Source organism: Kogia breviceps, chromosome 18 (assembly GCF_026419965.1).
Source record: "Kogia breviceps isolate mKogBre1 chromosome 18, mKogBre1 haplotype 1, whole genome shotgun sequence".
NCBI lineage: Eukaryota > Metazoa > Chordata > Mammalia > Artiodactyla > Physeteridae > Kogia > Kogia breviceps.
The window spans coordinates 57910812-57926375 of NC_081327.1; the positions used below are offsets into that span (position 1 = coordinate 57910812).

Genomic DNA, 15564 nt, shown 5'->3' on the forward strand with positions numbered 1-15564 from the left:
GCAGAGGTTGAGTCCCCACCGCTCGGGGACGGCCCCTGAACTGCGGCGCCGCTGGCTGGCCTTGACTCAGGGCGCTGCTGGTGTTCGGGGCGTCGCCCGCCGTGCGGACGGTGCCGGACACGGTGAGGCCCAGCGGGGCTCCCCGCGCGCAGCCAGGCTCCTCCCGGGCTCCGTCCTCTGGGCCACGTTGACATGGGTCCTGATGGCCTCGGCCAGGAGAGCCCGAGTTAAAGTAGAGACCACTGTCGGCAGGATCCTGCTAAAAAGGCTGCGCGGGCGGGACGCTGGCACCCGCTCGGAGTGGACGCCGACAGTGTGACCGGCCCCCGGCCCTGCCGTCGCCCATTTGGGCAAATTCACGGAAGCTGTAAATCGAGGTTCCCGCCTTGGGAAGTCACTGTTCCCTGCTTTCTGTGTTGTTCTAAGAGCCGGAGGGCAAGGGGAAGAGAGGACTGTTGTCTGGTTTCAGCGAGGACTTCCACAGCCACAGGTCTGCTGGTCGTAAGTGATCAGGGTCATAGCAGGGGTTCGGTTTTGGTAGGAAGTGAAATTTTGATGTAGGAGATTGTTTTCTCCACAGCGGAGGTACATACGCTTGACTTCTGTTAGCCTGAGAAGTTTTAAAAGCTGAAAGCAGCGGGGATCCTGCCTCTCACTTGTGCCAGGAGGGGCGGTGGACAGGCCCGGCCCTCGTGGGCCTCGGTCTCCAGTGGGAAACGGCAGCGTTCAAGAGGTGGTTGTCGAATGTCTCAGCTCGGGAACGTAGGTGGAACTCGGGTGGTTTTTACTGTAATTTTATGAAAAATGACATCAAGGAGTATGTGTTCCGTTTACCCAAGAACCTCTCACCTGGATCCTTCTTGCTGGGCTCGTGCCCTCCTGGCCTCTCCTCCCAGATGGGATGGTCCTGCAGACCAGCCTTGCTCCCGGCCACGGGGTGCGGGCGGCTTTCAGGCTGGCCTCAAGGTCCCCAGCCGTGGCTCTCGCTCCCTGGCTGCCTGCTGCCTGGGCTCTTGCGCCGCCCCAGCTGGTCCAGGCCCGTCAGCCACGCCCGTGGCTTAGGGCCCTTTTCTGGCTCTTGGCCTGTGCCCTGCGGTCCTCCCCGCCTCCTCGTGGGCCCCTGCTCGCGCCCGAGTCGCCTGTCCCAGCGCCCAGCCCTCCTGGCAGTAACGAGGTTGCCTCCCCCTGCTGGGTGCTCTGTCCGCCGGCTCTGGGTGTCGCTCCAGGGGCCCCTCTTGGGAGGGGGTCCCCAGCAGAGGAGCGTCGCGGGCATGTGGGTCCATCAGGCAGTAGCGGCACAGATGGCAGGGGGGCCCTGCACCACCCTGCCGGAGCACCGGTAAGGCTGGATGTGGCAGGGGTGCCGCCAGAGAGGAGGTGCGGGGGGACAGCGTCTCCCTCCGCAGTCACACTGAAGTTTAACAACTGGGGGCAAGCGGCCGCCCCCTCACGCGGCTCCCGCTCCGGGCCGTACGGGTTTCCTCACTGAAACGCGCTCAGAATAGGAGGTGGCAGCCTGGCCCTGAGCATCTCGACAGAGAAGGAAGCGCGTAGTCCCCGGCGTGGGGGCCCGGGGGCAGGGGAGACGATCCGCTGGCCACAACCAGGCCCCGTAAACGTGAGGGTAGGGAGACCTGGAGCTCGCGGCGGCGTGTTCTAGAACGTTTCCAACTCAGTCGAGGGGTCAGTGAGACACGCGGTCCAGAATGGAGCCGTCTCCATGGCCGATGACTGCCCGGGGCGGAGGGCGCAGTCACAGGCCGGTTGCCCCCAGGGGCTGGGCTGGAGCCCGGGCCTGGGCTCGTGCCCCGGGCTGGTCAGAGGCCACCGCCGTCCCCCCCATCCCCGCTGCCGGGAGCGCGACAGGGGCACTGCCCCCCTCCCGTGCGCCTTCCCCAGGAGCCGCCTCCCGGCCGGGGTACTGCTCACCGCCCCGCCCCCGGGACCCTTACAGGGGAACAAGGCCAGACTCCACACTCAGGCGGGCGAGACCTCCGTGGAGCCTCCGCCCGGGTCCCCGCGCTGCGCAGGACGGGCCAGGCCGCGGTGCGCCCCGAAGGCAGGAGAACCGGGCTCAGGCCTTGCTGAGGAGGCGCCTGCTCTCGGCTTCTGTGACCTCACAGGGACTCCCCATTGCTGACGGCGGCAGTGAGAGGACGCCGCCGGCTGCTCGCCTGGCCTGGAAAGTGCTGGCTCTGCCCCGCGGGCGATGTGGTTCACGGCTTTTGTTAACATTTACTTGGAAACCACTTCAGACTTACAGGAAAGTTGCAGAAATACCAGTGTGCAGAGAGCCCGCCCGCCCCTTCCCGGCGCACGTGTCCTTCCCCTCGGTCCGGGCACCGCGCGGGCCGGCCCGGCTCCTGCAGCGGCCGCCTCCTCTCACTGCCTGGCGCCCCTCTCTGCCGCTGTCCCCGCCCCGCCCGCCATGATGCCGCGTGGCGACTCCCTCCACTGCAGGCTCCCTGGGGTCAGGGTCCTCTTTGCTTGTCATGAGGGCACATCTTGAACTTGGAAGTACCTCCTAAGCCAGATGGTCGCAGGCCCTTTGACCCCAATGGCGGGTGCAAGGTCAGCGCGGGCGCATTGACCGAGGAGACGTGTGCAGCGTAGCAGGCGTGCGCGCTGAGCCCGCGGCGGGGCAGCAGGACGGGCGCGGGGCCAGAACCTCTCCGGGGCTGACCTCTCTGTGGGGTCTGTGGCTGGGGCCTCTCCATCCTCCCTTCCTTACTTCTCTCCTCCAGCCAGCACGTGGGGAGCCCCCCTGGGCTGCAACCTGGGGAAGGAAGGAAACGCAGCCGCGGTGATGGCGCCCACCAGGCGGCGCAGTGCTGCGGTGTCAGGGTCCGCCCGCCTCTGAAGCCTGAGAGCTCTTGCTTCTCTGGCAGGAACCGACCGCCGAGAATCAGGAGTGGTGCCCAGGGGTCTCTCGGGCCCGTGTCTGCCCCGCAAGGCGGAGGCCAGGAGCCCTGCGAAGGCACAGGGTGCCTGGGCCAAGGGGTGCCCCCAGGCAGCAGGGAGAATCGGTCCACTCCTGCCAGCCCAGAGCGAGGGCAGAGGCAGGCTGTGGAGGCCTGAAGCCCGACGCGCAGCGGGTGCGCCCTTGCCCGGGACGTGGTCACCTGCCCACCCTGCAGAGCGTGGCTGGGCTCCTGCTGTGGGTCCCCGTCGGTGTCTCCCAGTGTGCGGGTGCCCTGGCCGCGCTGGGTGGTCCCTGGTCGGCAGCCTGGGGGCACTCTGGTGCCCCAGCCTCCACGGCTCTGCAGCCATCGCTTCCTGAGTCTAGCGCTTTGTCTGGCGGGACGTCAGGGGCTGGAAGAGCGGGCGGCCTCCCCACAACGTGAGGGTCCCCTGGCCCCGGTGAGGTGGTTCCAGCTTCACGGTGTCCCCTGCTGTCTTCCCTGAGGCCCTGGGGATGGGGTAGGGGGCTTTGTTTGCTGCGATGCTTCTTTGTGTGCGTCCGTCTTCCCAGCTGGCAAACTGCAAGCAAGCACGTGGTGTGGTCTCTCTCTTTTTAAAAAATTTAGTTATTGAGGTGTAGTTGACTCTTTATTTATTGTTTCAATCTGCTCACTTACATAAGAGCCAAATGCCAGCCAGCAGAGACGGGTCCGTTGACAGATACAGGCCACACTGCCGTGTAACACAGAGGTGACCAGGCCTTACGCGGAATCCTCTTGTCTTGCAGGGGATGCGGACACCCACGTGGGGCGTGGGACAGGCTGGGGCAGGAGGACCGCGGCAGCGAGCGCGCTTCCCTTTATCCCCTTAAAATCAGTCACCCCGCGTGGCCCACGTGCAAGCTGCCGCCCTGGACAGTGGGCTGATGTGGGGGTGCCTGTGCTCCCCCTGCCACCCGCCTCTCCCGTGCTCCTTCTCGCCACTTGCCCTGCCGCTGCACGGACCGTGGAGGTGGGGACGGGGACAGGGGCCCTGCGGGGCCTGGGCACGCTCTGCCCTGCGACGAGTGCTGGGGTGCTGTCCTCACGGAGGCGCTCACTTCAGACAGGCCGCTGACCATCGGCAGCCGTGTGCTTCTGCCTCTACGGCTGAGGTGGGTCCGCTACCTCTTTTCCAAGGGCCTCGTAGGAGGTGGCAGGACCCTAAATGAGGCCTTGCACACGGGAACGCGGGTCCAGTGGGCCTCCTGACGTGCCAGGTGAGCATCTGGAGCGCTTAGCTGCCCTGTGCCTCTTGCCTGCCCCCAAATGTGCTTTTAATGTCCCCCTGGAGCCACCCCGCCTCCTCTGTGGGCTTCATCCTTCGTGTTGTGGGGACTGGCTCCTGTCCTGGGGCTGGGCAGTGGTCAGTGAGCTACACAGCCCTCCCATCAGGACGCCTTGGGAGCGGGACCCACGGCCCAAGAGGCGCCGGGCCTTTGGGGACAGGCTCTGCGGTGTGTCGGGTCCCCCCCCTGCCCCGGTCCTGCCCCCCTCACCTGGGCTCCCACACCTCCCACCAGCTCCACTCCTCCTCCTGGGAGCTTGTGTCACAGTTCCACCCGGGACTTTACGGCACCTCCTGCCTCTGAGATGCTTTCAGATGAGGAAGCGCGTGTGGTCACGCCGGCAGCTCTCGGCATGGCCCTGACCGCCCGACGATGGAGGAGTGCGTGTGTCAGCTGCGGGTGCCCTGGGTCAACACGTTCGTTCGCGCCCGAACGGGCTCCCCCGTGAGGACAGCCAGACTTTTCACTGCAGGGTGGATGCCAGGTGTGGTCTGAAGCCGCGCAGTCGCCGGGAGTACGGGTTCTGGATGCGTGCCTTGCCCCCCCCACCCAAGCTGGGTCCCCAGAGTACGGGGACCGCCTGCCCAGTCCCACGGACGGGTGGTGTAACTCCAAGTGGCTCTGAGGCATGGCAGCAGAAACCCGCAGCGTCCTGGCTCTGCCTGTGACCTGCTGATACGCAGGACGGATTTTAGTCGAAGGCAGCGTTTATGTTACACGCTCTTTTAGGTTGTTTATTATTAGAACTTCGAATTGGTGGTTCACTTTCCCGCTCCCTGAAGAAATGAAAAAATGCCTTGTCTTTCTCTGGCATAAAGAAAATGGTGACGTGTCTTAGTTTCTTTATTTTAAAGATTTTTTTTTGAAGTGGACCATTTTTTTAAAGTCTTTATTGCATTTGTTACGATATTGCTTCTGTTTTGGTTTTTAGGCCGTGAGGCCTGTGGGATCTTAGCTCCCCGACCAGGGAACCCGCACCCCCTGTATTGGAAGGTGAAGTCCTAACCGCTGGACCGCCAGGGAAGTCCCATGTCTTAGTTTCTTGGTACTTGCTTTCTGTAGACTAGAGACTCCCTGGCAGATGTGTACAAAAATCAGAATTGGTGGGTGGGTGCGTCTCTCTGGCACTGAACCCACGATGGGTGTATTAGATGAACCTAAGAACACGCTCAGATGGACTGTTGAGTGGGATTGTGCTGAGCAGGTGAGGGGTCTGGAGAGGATTCAGTTCAAAGAGTTGGTTTTGGTTCCAGAAGACCCTGACTCTCTGCTCTGCGTGTCTGTGGCCACAGAGCCTGCATGCCAGCAGCTCCTGTGCTCCATGGAGTTCAAAAGTTAGTATCTTGCATTTCATGCAACTTGTCTGGAAGAAGATTGCGAATATCTTTTCTTACTGTATGAAATCAGAGATCTAGGACTCAGTGCTGCGGGTGGGCAGGAAGTCCCCTCTGACTGGATGAGCTCTGGTCCCTGCTTCCTGCCCGTCATACAGGCCTACTCGCTTGTGGTCACCACGCACCTGGCCGGGGGTCCAGCATGATGGAGGAGTAAAGGGAGGGTCCACAGACGACAGGAGCTGGAGTGAACGCAGCACGGGGTTGGGTGATCGTGTCTGTAAACTAACACAAAGTAGGTATTGTCAGGACACAAGTGCACAGTGATTTCACCAGGTGATGTGCAATGCCAAGAATGCCTGCCCTGAGACAGAAGGGTGACTGTGATAAGAGGTCTCTGTCGGGCACCCAGTGCTGGGGAGTGCTGCGGAAGGAGACACAGGGACGAGGCTTTCTGAGGTAGAGTGGAACTCAGTCAGAACTGCCCATTTCTCCCTTCAGTTCTGTCAGGTTTTTTGCTTCATATATTTTGATGGTTTGTCCTTAGGTGTGTGAATAAAGTCTATTTTCTCTGATATTAGTACAGCCATCCTGGTCTGTTTTGGTCGGTTGCTATTTGCAGGAATATCTTGATCCATCCTTTTACTTTCCATCCACCTATGTCTCTGGATCTCAAGTGAATTTCTAGTAGGCAGGCTATACAACTGACCCTGGAACAACATGGGTTTGCACAGGTCCACTTATATGTGGGGGTTTTTTTTTCCAGTAAACATGCACTACAGTATTACATGATCCACAGTTGGGTGAATCCATGAATGTGGAACCACAGATACAGAGGGCTGACTATAAAGTTATATGCAGATTTTCAACTGTGTGGTGAGTCTCTGCCCATAACCCCACATTGTTCAAGGGTCTACTGTCATTGGATCATGGGTTTTTATCCATTCCACCAATCTGTCTTTAGACTGGAGAATTTAATCCATTTACGTTTAAAGTAATTACTGATAAGGATGGACTAACTTCTGCTATTTGTGTTCTGTGTGCCATATAGCTTTTTTTGGTCCCTAATTTCCTGCATTACTGTCTTCTTTTGTGTTTAGTTGATTTTTTGTAGTGAAATGTTTAAATTCCTTTCTCATTTCCTTTTGTGTATTTTCTCCAGCTAATTTCTTTGTGGTTACCACAAGGATTACATTTATCATTCTAAATATTTTAACACTAATTTGGATTTATACCAGCTTAACTTTAATAACACGCAAAAACTCTGCTCCTTTACAGTTCTGTCTTTACCCCTTTCAGCTGTTGATATCACAAGATTACATCTTTATACATTCTGTGCCCTAAAACTTAAATTAATTCTTTTCAATGTATTAGTCTCCTAAATTATGTAGAAAACGAGATTTGGAGTTACAAACCAGAGTTTGTAATACTAATTTTTACACTGATAATTTTTTAATGGGTTAGTCTCCTACATCATGTAGAAAACAATGTGTAATAGTGCTTGTATTTACTTCTGTTGAGACCTTTCTTTCTCCATACAGCTTCGGTGTACAGACTAGGTGCTTTCTTTTAAACTGCAGGACTCATTTGAGCATTTCTTGCAGGTCAGGTCCAGTGGTCACAGACTTCCTCAGTTTTTGTTTATCTGGCAATGTCTTAATTTCTCCCTCACTTTTGAAGAACATTTTTAGTGGATATCGAATTGTTTGTTAACTTTGTTTCTTTTAGCACTTTGAATATATGGGTGCACTGCTTCTGACTTCCAAAGTTCTGATGAGAAATCTGCTGGCATAATCTTACTGAAGATCTGCGTCCGTTTTGCTCACCATGGCTTCCACAGTCTGTGTGCAAGCTGCTCTAGGAATACATGCACAGCTGCCTGTGGGGTGGGGGTGGGGGGGCGGGGAGTGGTAGCTGCTACAGTGCTAAGAGCTGAAAATGACCAAAATTAACCACAGTTTACCCTCCAAGCCTTCCCCTGGAAGTTGCAAGCCTTCAACAGACTCCAGGTTTCAAAAATAGTTACATCAGACAGATCCTGCCGGTGCAGTTGCTGTCCAGGTGGGAGCTGGATTCTTGGTGTTTCTTGCACCGTCCACTTCCCCTCCAGTTACTTTCTTACTGTTGGGTTTCAAGAGTTCTTTGTCGGATATGTGATTTGCCAATATTTCCTCCCGGTTTGTGGCTTGTCTTTACATTGTCTTGTATTTCATAAAGCAGAAGATTTTCATTTTCATGAGGTCTAATTTCTCTTTCTCTTACTTTTATGGATCATGTTTTTGGTGTTATCTCTAACTCCAGGTTTCAAAGGTTTTCTCCTGAAAGTTTTATAGTTTTACAGTTTACGTTTATATCTATTGTGCATTTTGGTGAATTTTTGCATTATATATGAAATTTAGTTGGAGCTTATTTTTTTCTGTATCCAGTTGTTCAAATACTGTTTGCTGAAAAGACTACCCTTTCTTCCTTGCAGTTTTGTCAAACATCAATTTTACGTATTTCAGCAGGTTCATATATAGATTATATATTCTCTTCCACTGATATGTGTGTCTGTTCCTTTGCAATACCACAGTCTTGACTACTGTGGCTTTATAGTAAGCCTCAGAATTGTAGTGTTTATTCTACCAATTTTATTCTTGTTCAGTTTTTTTGTTTTTTGGTTTTTTTTGGTTATTCTAGTTCTTTTGCTTGCTCATACCAATTGTAGAAATAGCTTGTCTGTATCTACAAAAAATCCTTTTGGGATCTTGGTCAAAGTTGCATTAAACCTATAGATCAGTTCTTCCCTGGTGGTGCAGTGGTTGAGAATCTGCCTGCTAATGCAGGGGACACGGGTTCAAGCCCTGGTCTGGGAGGATCCCACATGCCACGGAGCAACTAGGCCCGTGAGCCACAACTACTGAGCCTGCGCGTCTGGAGCCTGTGCTCCACAGCAAGAGAGGCCGTGATAGTGAGAGGCCTGTGCACCACGATGAAGAGCGGCCCCCTCTTGCCACAACTAGAGAAATGAAGACGCAACACAGCAAAAATAAATTAATTAATAAACTCCTACCCCCAACATCTTCTTTAAAACAAAAACCAAATAACAAAAAACCTATAGATCAATTTGGGAAGAATTAACATCTTTACCTTGATGACTCTTTCAATCCATGAACATGGTGCCCCTCTTCATTTACTTAGGTCTGCTTTGGGGGGGGTGTGTGGTGGAGTGTATGTGAGAGATTTTCAGCATGCTGATGCTGAACATGTTCTGCTAGGTTTATACCTAAGTATTTCTTCTTGTCTCTATCTCTTTCTCCTCCTCATCCTCTTTTTTTTCAACGATTGTAAATATAGAATTTTTTGGTTTTTTGTTTCTAATTGTTTATCACTAGTGTATAGGAATACAGTTGATTCTAGTTTATTGACTTTGTATCCTGTAGTAATCCTGGTAAATTTGTTTTTCAGTTTTAGGAGGATTTTTTTTTAATTACTTGAGATTTTCTACATACACATTTTTTTTTTCTGCAAATAGAACAGATTTATTTATTCTTTTCCAATCTGTATACCTTTTATTTCTTTTTCTTGCCTAATTGTCCTGACTAGGATTTCCAGTATGATTCCAAATAGGAATAGTGAGAGTGGATGTCCTTGTCCTATTTCCAATTTATGGGGAAAGTATTTGGTCTTTCACTATTAAGCATGACAGTAGCTATAGGCTTTTTGTAGATTCCATTCTATTTTTGATATGCTGAGGTTTTTAAAATATATATATTTATTTATATTTTATTTTTGGCTGCGTTGGGTCTTCGTTGCTGTGTGGGCTTTCTCTAGTTGTGGCGAGCGGGGGCTACTCTTTGTTGCAGTGCACAGGCTTCTCATTGCAGTGGCTTCTCTTTTTGTGGAGCACGGGCTTTAGGCGTGCGGGCTTCAGTAGTTGTGGCACGTGGGCTCAGTAGTTGTGGCGCACGGGCTTAGTTGCTCCATCTGCGGCATGTGGGATCTTCCTGGACCAGGGCTCGAACCCGTGTCCCCTGCATTGGCAGGTGGATTCTTAACCACTGCGCCACCAGGAAGGCCCCCTCCTATCAGTTTTGTGTTTCATGAATTTTGAAAATCTGTTGCTTGGTGAACACACACTTATAATTACTATGCCTTCTTGGTGACTTGACTTTTATCATCATGTAATGCTGCTGCTAACATTCTTCTGTTAAGTTTATTTAGTTTGGTATTAATATAGCCACTTCCATTTCTTTCAATTGATGTTTGTATGGTATATATTGTTCCATCTCTTTGCTTCTAACCTACCATGTAACTGTATTTGAAATGAGTTTCTTATAGACAGCACATAGTTGGATCATGTATGTTTTTTAATCTAATCTGAAGTTTGTCTTCTAATTGGCAAGTTTAGACCATGTGCATTTAATGTGACTATTGATATGTTTGAACTTAAGCCTCTCATTTGTTATTTGCTTACTGTTCTGTCCCTTGGTTTCTCATTGCTTGGCTTCCCTCTAAGTGCCCTCTTTGGGGTCAGTTTTTTAGTGTTCCATTTTAATTTATCTGTTGAGTTTTTGAACACATGTCTTCTAGTTTTTTAGTAGTTGTTCTAGGGACTACAAAATACATACTTCACTTTTGAAATCTACTTAGACTCAACATTTTGACACTTCCAGAAGAACACAGAACTCCTACTACATGTACTGTCAAAGAAAAATTAATCATCATTCATGTTAAAGACGATGAGGCCGACTCAGGACTGCCATGATGGGTGTAGGAGCCACTGCAGTGGGATTTGCAGGAGGGGCGAGAGATTGAGCTCAACTTCAGATACAGTGTCGGCAAGTGTGGGTTCACAGCCAAGGAGCAGGTGGAGTCATTGGATGGAAATTTGCTAAGAGGAAACATCAGGGTCGTGGATTCTGGCTAAACTGACCTAACAGGATCTTTGAAAGCCCAGTGGTCAGACATCAACTGCGAGATGGTGGGGGATGAAGAACCTGGTCAGATATGAGGGTGAGCAGATATGAGGGCAGAGGGGGCCTCTCACTACACTGACTTAACCGAGTTCTTGCTAAAACTGGATTTTTTAAAGGTTTTTTTTTTTTTTGCTTGTCTTTATGGAAATGAGGTTAGTTTTTTTTTTAATGTTTTATTTATTTATTTTTGGCTGTGTTGCTGTGCACAGGCTTTCTTCTAGTTGCCACTAGTGGGGGCTGCTCTTCGTTGTGGTGCATGGGCTTCTCATTGCTGTGTCTTCTCTTGTTGCAGAGCACGGGCTCTAGGTGTGCGGGCTTCAGTAGTTGTGGCACGTGGGCTCAGTAGTTGTGGCTCGCGGGCCAAGAGCACAGGCTCAGTAGTTGCGGCGCACGGGCCCAGCCGCTCCACGGCATGTGGGATCTTCCCGGACCGGGGATCGAACCCGTGTCCCCTGCATTGGCAGGTGGATTCTCAACCACTGCGCCACCAGGGAAGCCCCCTAAAACTGGATTTTATAGTAAGTGCACAGATGGGCCTAGAGGAGGTTCAGGAGCCTCACTACAGGTGGGTGGAGCAAAGGACTCTATGGATCCCTCTCCCTTTTAAGGATGTGGTTGTCAAAGGTAATGTCTACTTATACGGTAAGCTCCATTAAACAATGTTATAATTTTTGCTTTCAGTGGTCAAAAATATTTTTAAAGTACTCATGAGGAAAAGAATAGTCAGTTTTACTCAACCATATATTTACCAGTTCCGTTGCTTTTCCTTTACTTCTGATCTTCCAGTTTCATTCTGGTGTCATTTCTGTTTTGACTGAACATTCTTAGGTCAGATCTGCTGACGACAAATTCTCTTCTTTCTACATCTAAGAATGTCCTTACATTATCTTCATTCCTGAAGGTTATTTTCACTGGATTTGGAATTCTGGGTTGACAGTTATCTCAACACTTTAAAGAAATGTTCTTCCACTTTTTTCTGGCCTCCATTGTTTCTGCTGAGAAGTCAGTAGTCGTTTGAATGCCTCTAAGTTATGCTCTGCTGTCAAGATTTTTGTCTTTCTTTTTAGTTTTCAGTGATTGGATTATGATGTGTCTGGGCTTGTATTTCTTTGGGCTTGTCCTGTTTGGGGTTGATGGAGCTTCTTGAATCTGTATATTAATGTATTTCACCAAACTTGAAGAGTTTTAAGCCAAATTTTATCAAATATCTTTCTGCCCCTAGCTTCTCTTCTGGGAATCCAATAGCATGACTGTTAGCCCTTGTGGTATTGGTGTAGGCTTCTGAGACTCTGTTTATTTTTTCCAATAGTTTTTTCTCTGTTGTTCAGATCGAATAATTTCTATTGTTCTGTCTTCAAATTCTCAGGTTCTTTCCTTTGTAATCTCCATTTTGCTATTGAGCCCATCCAGCAAATTTTTCTTATTTCTGTTCTGTTTTTCAGTTCTACAGTTTCCATTTGGTTCTTCTCTACATCTTTTATTTCTCTCCTGAGACTTTATATTCCCACTTGTTCGCCGTGTTTTTGCCCTTCCTTGTTGGAGCACGTTGATAATATGTGCTTTAACATCTTTCTTAGGCACTCCCAGCATCTGTGCCATCTGGTGTTGTCCTGCACTGATGGCCTTTTTCCATAAGAGTTGACACTTTCTTGGCTTTTCATGTGCTGAGCAATTTCGTATTGTGTCCTAGACATTTTGAATATTGTGTTATGAGACTCTGGATCTTGTTCACGTCCAGTGGAGGATGTTGGTATTTTTGTTTTACTATTATCTAGTTGACTTAAGTCTGCAAGTTCCAACCTGCCATCTCTGGGGTTGGTTTCCATGTCAGATTATTTTCACAGCCTTTGCCTTGCCGTGTATACCTGCCCTGCAGGTGTGCCACCCCACGGCCAGGCTGACCTTGGCAGTGGAAGAGATAAAGGTTGGCAGTGGAAAAAATGGTGAAATACAAATAAAGCCTGCAGTTTAGCTGAAAAAACAAATACCTCCTCTGAGCAGGCTGGTGGCAGGACCTCGGCTGGGTCCAGAACATGCAGCCCGGTCCCCTCAGGTGACATCACTCCTGTGTGAGAACCAGGGTGATGAGTCGACAGCAAGGCTTGGGAACAGAGCTGCTGTGGGGCAGGCTCTCCTCACCGTCTGCCTGCAGTGTTGGCCCCGGGGGCGTTCAGCTTGCCTTCCAGGCCTCAGACAAAACAACTCAGATGATTTCACAGCACATTTTGAAGGGGCCCTGATTTTTTTTTTTAAAGAGGGGGATAGTCTTTCCCCAGAGAAGTTCGCCCCAGGTGGGAGTTGATGAGCTGAACAGGCTCCTTCGGCACTTGATCTCGTGGGTCACGGTCACGGTCGCCGTCAGCCGACCCTGTGAGCGCGGGGCCGGCGAGGGGCACCCGAGGGGCTCGCGGGTCACGGTCACGGTCGCCGTCAGCCAACCCTGTGAGCGCGGGGCCGGCGAGGGGCGCCCGAGGGGCTCGTGGGTCACGGTCACGGTCGCCGTCAGCCGACCCTGTGAGCGCGGGGCCGGCGAGGGGCGCCCGAGGGGCTCGCTGGGCCCCGCGGCGAGTGGCGCCGCCTCGCTGCACCCTTTCCTGGCGTCACAGACATCGACTCTGTCCTCTAACACGCAGCCCCCTTCGGGGGTCTATGCTGTGCTCCCAGCAGGCGAAGCACTGAGACCCCTGCTCCCGGACCACCTCGCTCTCCTCGGTGCCCGGCTCTCCCTCCTTAACGGGCTGCCCCGTGCGCTCCCTTCCTACCCTGAAGCTGCCGGCCCTGAGCTGCTGCAGCAGCCACGGCAGGTGTGGGCGGCTGCCCTCTCCCCCCGTGCCTGTGGTCGGTCCGAGAAACACCCTGAAGACAGAGTTTCGCGGGAGCGTGGCCGTTAGAGGTGGACGGGCGGGCAAACGGGGCCCCGCAGCGAGCTCTGGGGAGGGAGGTGCACGGCCCGCCGGGCGGCGCAGGCACGGAGGTGGCGGCCGGCGTGACCGAGGTGGGCGCGGAAAGCTGCGTTTGCCGTCTTTCCCGCCCAAGTGTCTCATTTCAGAAGAGCGCGTGGGCCTCGGGAGGGGCAGGGGCAGGTGGAGACGTGCCCTGGAGGGGCGAGCTCTGACGCCCACCTTTCTCTCTCATTGCAGGTGACCCCAGGGTTTGAGGAGAAGGAGGGGGAGCTCCTGGTCAGGGGACCCTCTGTGTTCCGGGAGTACTGGGACAGGCCAGAGGAAACAAAATCCGCCTTCACCTCGGACGGCTGGTTCAAAACAGGTAGGAGGGAGGGTCCAGAGGGGACAGGAGGGTCACCCGGGTACCACCGCACCGGGACGTCCCGGAGTCCTCCCTGGCGGGCAGAGATGGGGCGGGGTACGCTTTGTGCTCCAGTCTTACAGGCTGCACCTCCCGCACTGCACCCCAGCCCCGCTGAGGCCTCTAGAAGGCAGGTCCTGCGGCCATGACCCTCGGGGACTGGCAGCCCCCGGCCCTGTGGCCAGGCCCCCACCCTGTCCCTTGGCCCAGCAGCCCTGCACGAGGTGCTCTCTCTGCCCCTCGTGGGTCAGGGCGCCCCTTCCCGCGTGACCACTGCACTCCGCCTCTGAGACCCTCCTCGGCGCCCCGCCCTCGCCGCCGCCGCCGCCGCCGCCCCCTGCTTTGTAACCCCGCCTCCGTTTTCATAGAAGGAGGTTGGTTTGGGCCCCTCCTTACGACGTTACTCCCTGGCCTGCAGTCTGCACGCTGTCGCCTGCTAGAGCAGCGCGTGGAGCCGAGCCCGGCATCTGTGCGTGGGCGGCGGGCGCCCACCCCCCAAGCCTCGGAGCCCCCTCACCGGACGCGCACCCGGCGCCCGCTCTGCGGAGCCCCACCCCTTCTGTCCCCCCCGCCCCCCTCCTCCTCGGTCCCAGCGGTCGCCGATGTGGACGATTCGGCAGGTACTGGGCGTGTTCACGGTCGCAGCTGCATTGATTCACTGGCTTGTGTTCACACAGGACACGCCGGAACAGCAGCTCGTAACGGCCAGAAGGTGGGGTTCTGGGGTTTCTCTTTTTCTTATTGCCTGTCTGTATTTCTAAAACTTTCGTACTGAAAATGCAGTATTTCACAATAATCTTAAAGCAGTGTTTTCCGAAAAGGAAGGCCTGTTCCCCTGTCGTCGTGTGCTGGCCTCATAATTAGGAGCGCACCTCTTGGCAGGTCTTCTGTGGACCACGGAGCTGAAGAGAAAGGCAGCGGCGGCGGGGGGGCCGTGACGGGGTGCCAGGCGCACCTGGGAGTGGGAAAGGAGGTGCGCGGTGGGTGTGTCCTTGGCCTGGTGACCCCTTGGGGAACTGCTCTCGGCCAATACCACACGCGTGTCTTCCCCACGGGCTCAGGCAGCGCGGGTTAGTAAGGGCAGAAATCACCTCCAGTCTGTCTCCGTCGTGGGCCTGAGGTCACCAGGTGACAGAGCCGGCGGCCACGTGCAGACCCCCCAGCAGTCTCGGGGTGCTGGGGCTCCGCTGGCTGGGCCTTGAGTGGGAAGGGGCACGTGAGGGGTTCTCCTGGGGGACCTCGGGGCTCCGTTTTGGGCCCGCCCAGAGCAGAGGCTGTGCCGGGAGCCCTGGCCGGCGCCAGCAGACGCTCTGTGGCTGGGGCCCAGGAGCCCGGGCCACCTGTCCGCGTGGCGTATTCACAGGCGCCCCGGCTTCCCTTTGTAAACTTCGTGTTCATACGGGCCAGCCTGGTGGCAGCCAACCACTGTTATTGTCCTTCGAACGCAGTATTTAAGAAATACTACTTTTGAGCTAATAGTGCTTTTTTGTGGGTCCCTCCTGTAGCCCTCCGAGTGTCCTGACTTGGAAATCTGACTCCTTTGTGGCCGTCCTCTTTCATTTTTAAATTCAGCTAAAGAGCTGCAACTTTTTTTTTTCAAGCACAGGAACCAAAGCCCTGTGGATTTTACAGGTAGCAGGGCCCGCTGAACGCTGGGCGGGCAGCACTGCGAAGTGCAGGGCCGACAGCGGTGAAACATTTTGGTCCCTGGTCGCGATGAAGATTTCAGTTGAAAGGA

At 53.8% G+C, this 15564-nt stretch overlaps 1 protein-coding gene across 3 annotated transcripts in view; it reads left to right on the top strand.

Annotated features, from left to right (window-relative positions):
* ACSF3 (acyl-CoA synthetase family member 3) overlaps positions 1 to 15564 on the top strand; it is a 59692-nt gene that overhangs the window by 30798 nt on the left and 13330 nt on the right. For all 3 annotated transcript variants that reach the window (XM_067019517.1, XM_067019516.1, XM_059045918.2), the window contains exon 7: positions 13661 to 13787. In XM_067019517.1, coding sequence (XP_066875618.1) covers positions 13661 to 13787 — 127 coding nt within the window. The remainder of the gene's footprint in view (positions 1 to 13660; positions 13788 to 15564) is intronic.